General features: G+C 41.0%; 2 protein-coding genes across 5 annotated transcripts; both read right to left on the bottom strand.

The window, feature by feature from the left end:
• Positions 1 to 4,184: 4,184 nt before the first annotated feature.
• On the bottom strand, positions 4,185 to 6,645 carry LOC109194535 (microsomal glutathione S-transferase 1-like). 3 transcript variants are annotated; one of them, XM_019358176.2, is made up of 4 exons: positions 6,494 to 6,645; positions 5,193 to 5,325; positions 4,825 to 4,916; positions 4,185 to 4,561 (listed from the first exon to the last, which is right to left on the bottom strand). In XM_019358176.2, exons 2-4 carry the CDS (start codon positions 5,307 to 5,309, stop codon positions 4,315 to 4,317), a joined length of 456 nt encoding a protein of 151 aa, XP_019213721.1. In that variant the 5' UTR covers positions 5,310 to 5,325; positions 6,494 to 6,645; the 3' UTR covers positions 4,185 to 4,314. The 3 variants fall into 3 exon arrangements, with proteins under 3 accessions (XP_019213721.1, XP_019213722.1, XP_025762566.1); XM_019358177.2 differs by lacking the exon at positions 6,494 to 6,645 and adding an exon at positions 6,089 to 6,224; XM_025906781.1 differs by lacking the exon at positions 6,494 to 6,645 and adding an exon at positions 5,762 to 5,826.
• A 3,932-nt stretch (positions 6,646 to 10,577) lies between these two features.
• On the bottom strand, positions 10,578 to 12,325 carry LOC100694673 (microsomal glutathione S-transferase 1). 2 transcript variants are annotated; one of them, XM_003443113.5, is made up of 4 exons: positions 12,229 to 12,325; positions 11,566 to 11,698; positions 11,185 to 11,276; positions 10,578 to 10,935 (listed from the first exon to the last, which is right to left on the bottom strand). In XM_003443113.5, the coding sequence occupies exons 2-4, from the start codon at positions 11,680 to 11,682 to the stop codon at positions 10,689 to 10,691; spliced, it is 456 nt and encodes a 151-aa protein (XP_003443161.2). In that variant the 5' UTR covers positions 11,683 to 11,698; positions 12,229 to 12,325; the 3' UTR covers positions 10,578 to 10,688. The 2 variants fall into 2 exon arrangements, with proteins under 2 accessions (XP_003443161.2, XP_025762565.1); XM_025906780.1 differs by lacking the exon at positions 12,229 to 12,325 and adding an exon at positions 11,977 to 11,995.
• Positions 12,326 to 12,531: the final 206 nt, after the last annotated feature.

The following is a 12,531-nucleotide window of genomic DNA, read 5'->3' as shown; positions in this document are numbered from 1 at the left end:
AGCCACTAATGGGCCCTGGTTCTTGTTCACATTAACTGTATGAAAGGCCTTTTGGACATCGCTGAGTTCAATGATAAAATGCTGAGTGTCTTTCAGTTTCTTTTTCAGTTCCAAAATATCCTCGCTAAAATCAGAAATGCTAAAATTTGCATAAAACATATTCAAAGCGTTTGCAAAATCGCTGTCTGAATTAAAACCCTCTACAATGATCTGACTGCTGCTCTGGGGATTTTGATACCCTGCTATGGTTTTCATACAAGTCCAGGCAGACCCCAAATTTTTTGCAGCAAATTGGAATCCAAGATCTTGACTTTCAAGTCTTTGGTGGCTGTCTGAAAGTCAGTGCAGCCTCCTCTGTAAAAGCCTGTCTTTTTTTCCTTAAACAGGATTTGATGCTTTTGGTGACCCATGGCTTTTTGTTAGGGTACACTTTAACATGCTTACAGGGTATAATCATGTCTTTACAAAAAACTGCATGTGAGCTAGCCACATCCACCAAAGCATCAAGATCATCTCCACAAGACTGAATAAAAACTTCCCAATTTGTACATTTAAAAACATTCCTGCAAGGTAAGCACAGATTCTTCTGACCATATGTCAACATCCTTAGTCCTTGTCTTGTCTCGTTTTAGGACAGTTTTACAAATGGGCAGAAGATGCACACAGTTATGGTCAGCAGATCCCAGAGGAGGAAGCAAGAGGGATTTATAAGCATTCTCCACCAATACGTAACAAAGGTCCAAGATTTTATCCTGTCTGGTAGGACAGGATACATACGGATACAAATTTCCCAAAGTTGATTTAAGAGAGACATGGTTAAAGTCCCCCATTATAAACTTTGGGGCATCAGGAGAGGGCGCCTGCAGCTTCTGCACTACCTCTGAGATGATGCTGCAGGTGGATGCGGGGTGAGCGTTCGGGTGAATGTAAACTATGGTAATAAAAAGTTGTGGAAACTCACGATGGAGGTAAAAAGGGCACAGTGACACAGATAAAAGTTCAATGTCTGGTGTACAAATACACCCTCTAACAGTGCAACAGTAACATTTATTCACATCCAAGCATACTCTGCCTCCTTGGGATTTCCCTGTTACCTGTGTGTCCCGATCCCAGCGAGGAGCTCCAAATCCGTTAATTGAAAAATCGATGTCCTGGTCCTGCTCCGTCTGCCATGTTGGAAGAAGCCATCACACAGCTGTTCCTGAAATCTTTCTGGAAACTGACGTTTCCCTGGAGTTCATCCAGCTTGTTCCTAAGAAACTGAACATTTCCCAGCATAACAGAGGGCAGGGGAAACCGACTGTCCTGTTGTCTCCTCAGATGCAATTTGACACCTCCGCGTCTCCCTCTTTTTCTCTTCGTCACTTGTTCTGTTAGAGTCTCTCAGTATAAAATCCGGCATACATGAGGTGAGGTCCTTACCATCATTCGGTACGTTAAGTTGTAACAGCTCCTCACGGGAGTAAACAATCCTCAGCTGACTCACGGCCTCACACACATCATGGGAAACAAGCCAGCACAGTAAAAATCCAACCACAATGAAGAAGAAAGAATACATGATGTTATCTCACTGTTTGTGGAACATATACCACTTTGTAAAAATCTTCACTTATTTAACCAAACACATGCCAGCGATAAAAAAAGGATAAAAATGGTGGTATCTGATATCAAGGGGTGGGGAAAAAATGTTATATGGTTGGTAATTTCATTGTGTCTTTGTGAGCTGGATGTATATGCTGGCTCACTGAGGCTTGTTTGGAAAATTGTAACTCAAACATTAGTAGCTATTTTAATGTTTTTCTTCACATTCATGCATTGATTATCTTCCCATTTGTGGTGTCTTTTTCCTGCAGCTGAATAAGTGTGTGTTGTCTTTGAATAGTTGTATAACCCTGTTACAAGATAACCAGCTTGTGAGCTGGTGATTAACCTTGCTGCACAGTTACACATTTTGTTTATTGTAACCAACCAAAAATATATATGGGGATTAAGGTTAGGGTTAAAAAATCACTCTGAATCACACAAAGTAAACTTATCAAAAAAAAAATAACACAGGAAGACTTTCGAGGAGGTAGGTATATATGCCCCTGAGGGTGATTTGTTGTGACTGACGCTACATAAATACAACTGAAAATTGAATCATTGAACTATGACAGACAAATGTGTCCAAATGTGTCCAAGGCACAAGGCCAATTTCACATTTTACATAATGTGAAAAGCTGCCTTCATGGTTGCCAACAATTTTGTCCAAGTAATTTGTCCACAAGATCGGTCCACTAGGTGGCAGCACAGAAAAATTTGCCCATATAATCAAAATTTTAAATTACAATATTTTTATGAAAGACAGCACGACTTCACTTGCTGGTATGTAGATATACAAAGTTTCATCTTTACAATGTAAAAAAGATTGTTACAGTAGTGAAAACCTGAAGTTCACTCATGGTTTTTGGTGTCTTTTACAGCAAATACTGTCCATGAACCATTGTGAGTCAGAAACAGTTAGCCACCATCAGTCGTCACATGATACCTCCATCAATTCAGACCACCACCAACTCAGTCTGGAGGAAACTTTTAGACGCTTACTGGGTCATGCTGTTTAGCTTCTGTGTTCTTCATGATGCAAAAGCTGTCTGAAGCATTAGTAATTTGTATTTACTCCCACAGTATTTTTATATTAAAATTGTACTTAAGTAAAGCAAGGCCAGAATATTTACTTCTACTTTACTGAGAGTTAAAAGTACAAATACCAAACAGTAGAAGGTGCTCAGTTCATAGCTCAGTGCAGCATAATAGCAAGTAGTCTTTGACTTGACCAGCACAAGCCAGTCCAAGGGTCAATTTGATACAAATCTTTGGAATTCTATTGTTTTGTAATCTGCTTTCACCCTGCTATTGCAGCACAGTACTGCTCATACATCACACATAGAATTACAAAGCTGTATTATTTTAAAACACATCAATGACCTGTCAACAAATTTAACATATTCACTTTGATATGATTCAAAGAAAGTGTGGCACACTTAAAAAATTGCACTTCTGTTTTAACACTTCTTCAGTAGTGGTGGGTTTAAAAAATCGATTTCCCTATTCAAATCAGTTTTTAAAAAAATAAACGTATTTTGCCAGGAACGCCAGAATTTCAGGTTAAAGCTCACGAAATGTGATGTCGGACCCTCCCAAGGACGCACAACACGGTCGATGTGGTGACAGCGCTTTTATTGTGACAATAGTCCAACTGTGGTTTCAGCACACTGGCATGGGACACAGACACCACTGCCTCCTCGGATGTCACTGCAAAAATAAAGAGCCGAAGTTAATCACATCGCCTCTGAGTGGGAGCTCACTGTGCCACCCCTCCTCTGCAGCAAGCCAGAGACCACACCTCTGCCACACAAAACTATTTGAACAACCGCCAAACAGCTAAAACACCAAATGATAGGAGGTTCCACAAAAACATGTAAACACACGTACCCCCCCACCTTCACCTGACAGCACGAACGCAGTCATGCCGTCTGCTGAAAGCCAACGTCTGACAGATTCTGAAGCAGCAGGTTTTGTCACTCTCCGATCAAAATTCACTGAACCAGCATCAAAAGGTTAGAACTACACTTCACGTTTGAAAAACGTTGTCATTAACTCCCTCTTACTTTTCCTTCCTGTACAGCTCTCTCTCAGTGTACTCAGAGACCAGTTTACCATAAAAAATCTCTATTTTCTGCATTATTCGCTTCCTTATTATGCACCAGTCTACTGTTGTGTACAGTGCTGTCGCTGTTTTTTTTGGTTTACAAAAACAAGGAAGAAAGCCTAATTTCTGCTGTTCAAAACCAAAGAAATGCAAACTTTTTTTTTTAAAAAAGTGCCAAATTACAAAACACTTAGCTCTGTGTCTAATGCGTCTTCATGTTTTTCTGCGTTTTATCCTCAGTTACTTTGACACAAAGGCATCTGCTGTGGTGATTAGATCTCTGATGAAGTCTCACAAGTGTTAGCTTTGTTTTTATACATAGATATAAAAATATGGATATGTACCAATAAATGATCAGAATTATTATATTTTTGAGTCAAAAGTGAATTAAATCGAATCAGGGATCGAATCAAATCGACCTTGTGAATAAGTTATAGAAATCAGTGACGATACCCAGCCCTGGTCTTCAGTACCTTAAGAAAAACCACACATTTTGTTCATTTCCAACGAACAAAAGGTCATGCAATGAATGTTTATTTGTCAAGCTCACAGATAGATGCAGCAAGAGAAAAGTAAACACATGCATATGTCTTTAAGAAAGTCAGCTCTATGGGCAATTATGTTTTCTACAGGAAAAGAACTGTGTTGAGCACTCTGTAAGCCATTGAGAAGGTGACCAGCATGCCCACGACCCAGGACAGAGCCCTGCTCGGCTGAGGCAGAGCGCCAATGTAGGCAATGGTGTGGAAGATCCGAGCGCCAGCGAAAATGCGAAAGTGAAGAAGAGCGACAGAAAGCTCGGGTCCAGTCAGAGCATAAAGGAGGCCGACAATCACGAAGGGAATAATGTTCTCCAGGTCATTATGGTGACATCTAGAGGACAAAACAAAGAGAGGTTTAGCAACCGAGCTGGCCACATTATTAGTAACAGTAGGCAACACTAATTTACACAATTTATTATACACATTTATGTTTTTGGCAGTGTCTGTCCAAAGAATATCAAACACTCCCTAAAACCCTAAAACAAAACCCCCCCAAAACAAACATGATATTTTCTAACTTCTTTAGATGAATCATTGTTCTAAAGACACGTCAGGATTCTGTAGTATCTGAATTTTAGGGCCAGATTATCTCACCTCCGAACTCGTTCTACATCTGGGTGAGTTTTCAGCAGCTGCTTCTTTTCCTCTGATGACTTTCTGGCTACATCCTCTTCATTAGAGAAAGACTTTAAAAAAATAGAGAATACAAGTGTTTATTTCTGGCTTTATTTCTGCCAGGACTTATCACTATAAACATATCAGGTTGAAAGAGTCAACACTGAGAAGTGATGATGGTTTGGGAGCAGTTCTTATTTAGTTATGTAATTCTTTATTTTTCTTAAACCAACATGAGTCTTGTAAGTTTTGAACTTGCAGCCTTATAAAACCAGGGGGAAAAAGCAACTAAGCTAATGTTACAGAGAAATACCCCAGATGCAGAACATGCTGGCATTTGAACTCACCCCTCTGGCGAAGCGGTTGTAACTAGTTAGTGGCCCCATCAGTAGCATCTTCACAACAACAATAACTGCATATGTGCTGAAAGCCCTCACTACCTCGTTTTCCATCAGTTCTGCCATCTTTGTTGATTTACAGCTGAAGAAAGAAGAAAAGAAGGAAGTTTGTTTACCTTCCTATTAAAGCAGTTTCACTTCAAATTCTAATCCATTTGTACTTTCTGTTTTGTAAAGGGTGTATACCAACACAAAATACCACTGCAAAAAAAAGGACTCAATCCAAAATAGTAAAAATGCAATTTAATTTTATGCTAAACTATTCATACGCCATTTAAGCATCAAATAGGACCGACTGTATTCATAACCATAATATAAAGTATAAGACAGTGCTATCAGTAAGACTATAAACTCACTAAAATGCACAAGGAACAACTGAAGTGGAAATATGAAAGGACGAGCAGTGGCACACCAGCAGAGCAAAAGCACCAAAACCAGTTTCAGTTTGACATTGTTTGTTGATTCAAAGCACACACCTTAACACGCTACTCATAGAAATCCACTGTTATTGTTGTGCCCTTAAATAGGGGAAATAGTGAGGAGAGGTGAAAGAATGGCACAGACACGCAGCTCTCACTCTCACTCGTCTGTATTGAGTTTATGAAAATACTTTAGACAACATTAACTGTAACATTAGACAAAAACCTATATAGACAGTAACAGAAAAATCTTCACACAATATAGCGGAGTACTAGCGAAAACTAGCATACACAACAACAGCGTTTAACTGGAACTTCTCAGCCAAAAACAGTCCGCAATTCACATCTTTCGCTCCAATGAACAATGATAACAACGTAATAATCAACAGTAACACACATTTGTACAGTTCTGTGCATGGCAGTTACCTTAAACAGGGGAAATAGTGAGGAGAGGTGAAAGAATGGCACAGACATGCAGCTCTCACTCTCACTCGTCTGTATAGAGTGAAGGAGGAGGCGCGCGAACCCACCTGCTGGAGCCCTGAGGCATTAACAATGGATCGACGCACAATCAACCCAGGCAAAACTTTCACTACTTATCTCCCTCTATATTCCCACTGTATATTCTATTTGAAAACAGTCAAAGCAACAAATAAAACATTAATAAAGACATGACATGAAATGTAAGGAACAGAGATGTACAACTCCAAAACTAATCAAATTTATGATCCACCACATTATCACGATGAAAAACAATTTAACAATTTAGGTTTTTAATTGTCAAAAATCATTGTTATACAGCTTACTTTGGAGTTTTTAAGCTTTACTTACATTAGCCGGTGACTCTGCAGTAACCAAGCAAGTCTGGATCTGTTGCACAACAAGAATTCCAACCTGTTACCCAGTTAACTCTGGGGGCAGGGCAAGTACAAAGGTGCTGTCACAGTTTGCAGCAAGAAACATGGCCCAAATGCTGTGTGTTTTCTTTTTTCTTTATTTAACAGGTGATCCAACAGATATTCTCAGTGTCTTCTCTTACTGTCCCCCCTTCCCCTCTGTTTCTTTTTCTCCCTTTCTGTCTAATTGTCTGTCCAATTTGTAATAACTTAAGATAAAATAAAATAAAATAAAATAAATATTTAAATAATAATAATATAGATCAATCAAGTGGACCAATATGCCATTTCCATATTTTCTCCACTTGAAAAAATAAATCCGTTGGGCATCTCCCCTGGCCTTCAGACAACAATTCTGATTGCTAAAGTACCGAACGGGACAGGCAAAAAAACAAAAACAAAAAAACCCTCAAAGGCTAACTTCACATTTTACATAATGTTTTTACATAATGTGAAAAGCTGCCTTCATGGTTGCCAACAATTTTGTCCAAGTAATTTGTCCACAAGATCGGTCCACTAGGTGGCAGCACAGAAAAATTTGCCCATATAATCAAAATTTTAAATTACAATATTTTTATGAAAGACAGCACGCTTTCACTTGCCGGAAGTATGTAGATATAATTTCATCTTTACACTGTAAAAAAGATTGTTACAGTAGTGAAAACCTGAAGTTCACTTATGGTTTTTGGTGTCTTTTACAGCAAATACTGTCCATGAACCATTGTGAGTCAGAAACAGTTTGCCACTATCAATATCCAAAACCTGGAGAACTGCCTAAATCTGCCTTAGTCTAAGGGTACTTGAAGGTCCTAGCGGACCAACCCCCGGCTAACAAGACTGGCAACTGGGACATGGAATGTCACCTCTCTGGTGGGGAAGGAGCCTAAGTTAGTGCATGAGGTTGAGAGGTACCGGCTAGATATAGTCGGGCTCGCCTCAACGCACAGCTTGGGCTCTGGAACCAGCCTCCTGGAGAGGGGCTGGACTCTGTTTCACTCTGTAGTTGCCCCTGGTGAGAGGCGGCGGGCTGGGGTGGGTATCCTGGTATCCCTCGGCTTGCTGCCTGTATCTTGGGGTTTCTCCCGCTGGACGGGAGGTTTTGTTCCCTGCGCCTCCAAGTCAGGGAACGGGTCCTGACCATCGTCTGCGTTTATGCACCGAGTGGCGGTTCAGAATACCCAGCCTTCTGGAGTCCCTGAGTCGGGTACTGGAGGGTGCTCTGCCTGAGGACTCTGTTGTCCTACTGGGAGACTTCAATGCTCACACGGGCAGTGACAGCAAGACCTGGAGGGGCTGGATTTTGAAGAACGGCCTCCCGGATCTGAACCCGAGCATTTTGTTGTGTTTTGTTATTGGCCTTCTGTGGAATCCACAGTTTGGCCATAACGAACACCATGTTTAAACATAAGAGTGACCATAAGTGCACGTGGCCACCAGGACGCTCTAGGCCGCAGGTCGATGATCGATTTTGTAATCGTATCACCAGACCTGAGGCCATATGTTTTGGACACTTGGGTAAAGAGAGGGGCTGAGCTGTCAACTAATCACCACCTGATGGTGAGTTGGATCAGTTAAACAACTCCTTGGTGGTAGAGCCCCTGGGATGGATGAGGTCCGCCACGAGTTCCTGAAGGCTCTGGATGTTGTAGGGCTGTCTTGGTTGACATGCCTCTACAATGTTGCATGGAGATCAGGGGCAGTACCCCTGGGTTGGCAAACTGGGGTGGTGGTTCTCATCTTTAAGAAATGGGACCAGAGGGTGTGTTCCAGCTATAGGGGAATCAGGCTCCTCAGCCTCCCTGGGAAAGTCTATGCCAGAGTGCTGGAAAGGAGAGTCCGTCCGTTAGTCGAACCTTGGATACAGGAGGAACAATGCGGTTTTCGTCCTGATGGTGGAACATTGGATCAGCTCTTTATCCTCTCAAGGATACTTGAGGATGCATGGCAGTTTGTTCAAACAGGTTACTTGTGTTTTGTGGACTTGGAGCAGGCATTCGAACGTGTCCCTCGGGGTGTCCTGTGGGGGGGTGCTCCGGGAGTATGCAGTGTCTGGCCCACTACGGGCCATTCAATCCTTATACAACAGTTGCAAGAGCCATGGTCCTCAGCCAGAAAAGGGTGGAGTGCCCACTCCGGGTCAGAGACGAGTTATTGCCCCAACTGGAAGAGTTTAAGTATCTCGGGGTCTTGTTCACTAGTAATGGGAGAAGGGAGCGGGAGATCCACAGACGGATTGGTGCTGCAGCTGCAACGATGCGGACGCTGTACCGGTCTGTTGTGGTGAAGAGAGAGCTGAGTGTAAAGCGAAGCTCTCAATTTACTGGTCGATCTACACCCCTACCCTCACCTATGGCCACGAGCTGTGGGTAGTGAGCGAAAGAACGAGATCACAGATACAAGCAGCGGAAATCGGCTCCTCCTCCGAAGGGTGGCTGGCTCTCCCTTAGAGATAGGGTGAGAGGTTCGGCCATCCGAGAGGGGCTCAGAATGCTCCTTCACATCGAAAGGAGCCAGTTGAGGTGGTTTGGGCATCTGATGCCTCCTGGGCGCCTCCTGGGTGAGGTGTTCCAGACATGTCCCACCGGGAGGAGGCCCCAGGACAGACCCAGGACACGCTGGAGAGATTATATCTCTCGGTTGGCCTGGGTGTTCCCCCGGACAAGCTGGAGGAGGTGGATGGGCAGAGGGAGGTCTGGGCTTCTCTGCTTGGGCTGCTGCCCCTGCGACCCGGCCCTGGATAAGCGGAAGAAGATGGATGGATGGAAATTGTACTACACTAAAGCGTGGCCAGTATATTTACTTCTGCTTCACTGGGAGTTAAAAGTACAAATATCAAACAGTGGAAGATACTCAGTTCATGGCTCAGTGCAGCATAATAGCAAGTAGTTTTTGACATGACCAGCACAAGCCAGTCCAAGAGTCAATTTGATACAAATTGACCCTGCTATTTTAGCATAGTACTGCTTATACATACACATAGAATTAGAAAGAGAAAGCTGTGTTATTTTAAAATACATGAATGACCTGTCAACAAATTTAACACATTCACTTTGATATGATTCAAAGAAAGTATGACACGCTTACAAAGTTGCACTTATGTATTAATACTTCTTCAGTAGGCATGGGTTTAAAAAATTGATTTCCGTATTCAAATAATTTTTTTTTAATATAAATGTAGTTTGCCAGGAATGCCAAAATCTCAGGTTAAAGCTCACGAAACTATTTCAACAACCGCCAAACAGCTAAAATAGCAAATGATAGCAGGTAAATGGATTTCACAAAAACATGTAAACACGCGGATCCCTATGCAGTCATGCCGGGTGCTGAAAGCCGACATCTGACAGATTCTGAAGCAGCAGGTTTTGCCACTCTCATCAAAATTCACTGAACCAGCAGCAAAAGAAGATTAGAACTACACTTCACATTTGAAAAATATTGTCATTAATTCCCTCTTATTTTTCCTTCCTGTACAGCTCTCTCTCAGTGTACTCAGAGACCAGTTTACCATAAAAAATTTCTATTTTCTGCATTATTCGCTTCCTTATTATGCACCAGTCTACTGTTGTGTACAGTGCTGTCGCTGTTTTTTTTTGTTTTGTTTTACAAAAACGAGGAAGAAAGCCTAATTTCTGCTGTTCAAAACCAAAGAAATGTAAACTTTCAACAACCTTAGCAGATGATTTTAAACTTTGTCTAACGCGTCTTCATGTTTTTCTGCGTTTTATCCTCAGTTACTTTGACACAAAGGCATCTGCTGTGATGATTAGATCTCTGATGAAGTCTCACAAGTGTTAGCTTTGTTTTTATACATAGATATAAAAATATGGATATGTACCAATAAATGATCAGAATTATTATATTTTTGAGTCAAAAGTGAATTAAATTAAATCAGGGATCAAATCAAATTGGGACCTTTTGAATCGGAATCGAATAAGTTATAGAAATCAGTGATGATACCCAGCCCTGGTCTTCAGTACCTTAAGAAAAACCACACATTTTGTTCATTTCCAATGAACAAAAAGTCATGCAATGAATGTTTATTTGTCAAGCTCACAGATAGATGCAGCAAGAGAAAAGTAAACACATGCACATGTCTTTAAGAAAGTCAGCTCTATGAGCAATTATGTTTTCTACAGGAAAAGAACTGTGTTGAGCACTCTGTAAGCCATTGAGAAGGTGACCAGCATGCCCAGGACCCAGGACAGAGCCCTGCTCGGCTGAGGCAGAGCGCCAATGTAGGCAATGGTGTGGAAGATCCGAGCGCCAGCGAAAATGCGAAAGTGAAGAAGAGCGACAGAAAGCTCGGGTCCAGTCAGAGCATAAATGAGGCCGACAATCACGAAGGGAATAATATTCTCCAGGTCATTATGGTGACATCTAGAGGACAAAACAAAGAGAGGTTTAGCAACCGAGATGGCCACATTATTAGTAACAGTAGGCAACACTAATTTACACAATTTATTATACACATTTATGTTTTTTGGCAGTGTCTGTCCAAAGAATATCAAACACTCCCTAAAACCCTAAAACAAAAACCTCAAACAAACATGATATTTAGATGAATCATTGTTCTAAAGACACGTCAGGATTCTGTAGTATCTGAATTTTAGGGCCAGATTATCTCACCTTCGAACTCGTTCTACATCTGGGTGAGTTTTCAGCAGCTTCTTCTTTTCCTCTGCAGACTTTCTGGCTACATCCTCTTCATTAGAGAAAGACTTTAAAAAAATAGAGAATACAAGTGTTTATTTCTGGCTTTATTTCTGCCAGGACTTATCACTGTAAACATATCAGGTTGAAAGAGTCAACACTGAGAAGTGAGGATGGTTTGGAAGCAGTTGTGCATTTTTTTTATTCTTTAGTTATGTAATTCTTTATTTTTCTTAAACCAACATGAGTCTTGTAAGCTTTGAACTTGCAGCTTTATAAAACCAGGACAAAAAAGCAACTAAGCTAATGTTACAGAGAAATACCCAAAATGTAAAACATGCTGGCATTTGAACTCACCCCTCTGGTGAAGCGGTAGTATCCAGTCATTGGCCCCATCAGTAGCATCTTCACAACAACAATAACTGCATATGTGCTGAAAGCCCTCACTACCTCATTTTCCATCAGCTCTGCCATCTTTGCTTATTTACAGCTGAAGAAAGAAGAAAAGAAGGAAGTTTGTTTACCTTCCTATTAAAGCAGTTTTTTCTGTAAATTCTAATCCATTTGTACTTTCTGTTTTGTAGAGGGTGTATACCAACACAAAATACCACTGCAAAAAAAAAGGACTCAATCCAAAATAGTAAAAATGCAATTTAATTTTATGCTAAACTATTCATACGCCATTTAAGCATCAAATAGGACCGACTGTATTCATAACCATAATATAAAGTATATAAGACAGTGCTATCAGTAAGACTATAAACTCACTAAAATGCACAAGGAACAACTGAAGTGGAAATATGAAAGGACGAGCAGTGGCACACCAGCAGAGCAAAAGCACCAAAACCAGTTTCCGTTTGACATTGTTTATTGATTCAAAGCACACACCTTAACATGCTACTCATAGAAATCCACTGTTATCATAATGAAAACTTTCTAACAATTTAGATTTTTAATTGTTAACTATCATTGTCATACAGCTTACCTTGGAATTTTAGGTAGTTTATTAGCTTTACTTACTTTGCACGGTGACTCTGCAGAAACCAAGCAAGCCTGGATCTGTTGCACAAGAAGAATCTCACCTGTCACCCAGTTAACTCTGGGGGCAGGGCAAGTACAAAGGTGCTGTCACAGTTTGCAGCAAGAAACATGGCCCAAATGCAAAACTCAAAGGCAGACGAGATAAACAAAAAAATAACATATTTTTGTTAGGCAGTAGGCGGCAGTTCAAGTGTAATGCAACTAAACCCAAAAGCCACAAAGTGACAGTGATGCAGAAAAGTTCACTTTCTATGTCTGTGAAGGTTCAGAAAAAAAGTGTCT

This window comes from Oreochromis niloticus, linkage group LG4 (assembly GCF_001858045.2).
Source record: "Oreochromis niloticus isolate F11D_XX linkage group LG4, O_niloticus_UMD_NMBU, whole genome shotgun sequence".
Classification (NCBI taxonomy): Eukaryota; Metazoa; Chordata; class Actinopteri; order Cichliformes; family Cichlidae; genus Oreochromis; species Oreochromis niloticus.
The sequence above is the reverse complement of the archived record's forward strand: the minus strand, read 5'-3'. Positions and strand labels throughout refer to the sequence as shown.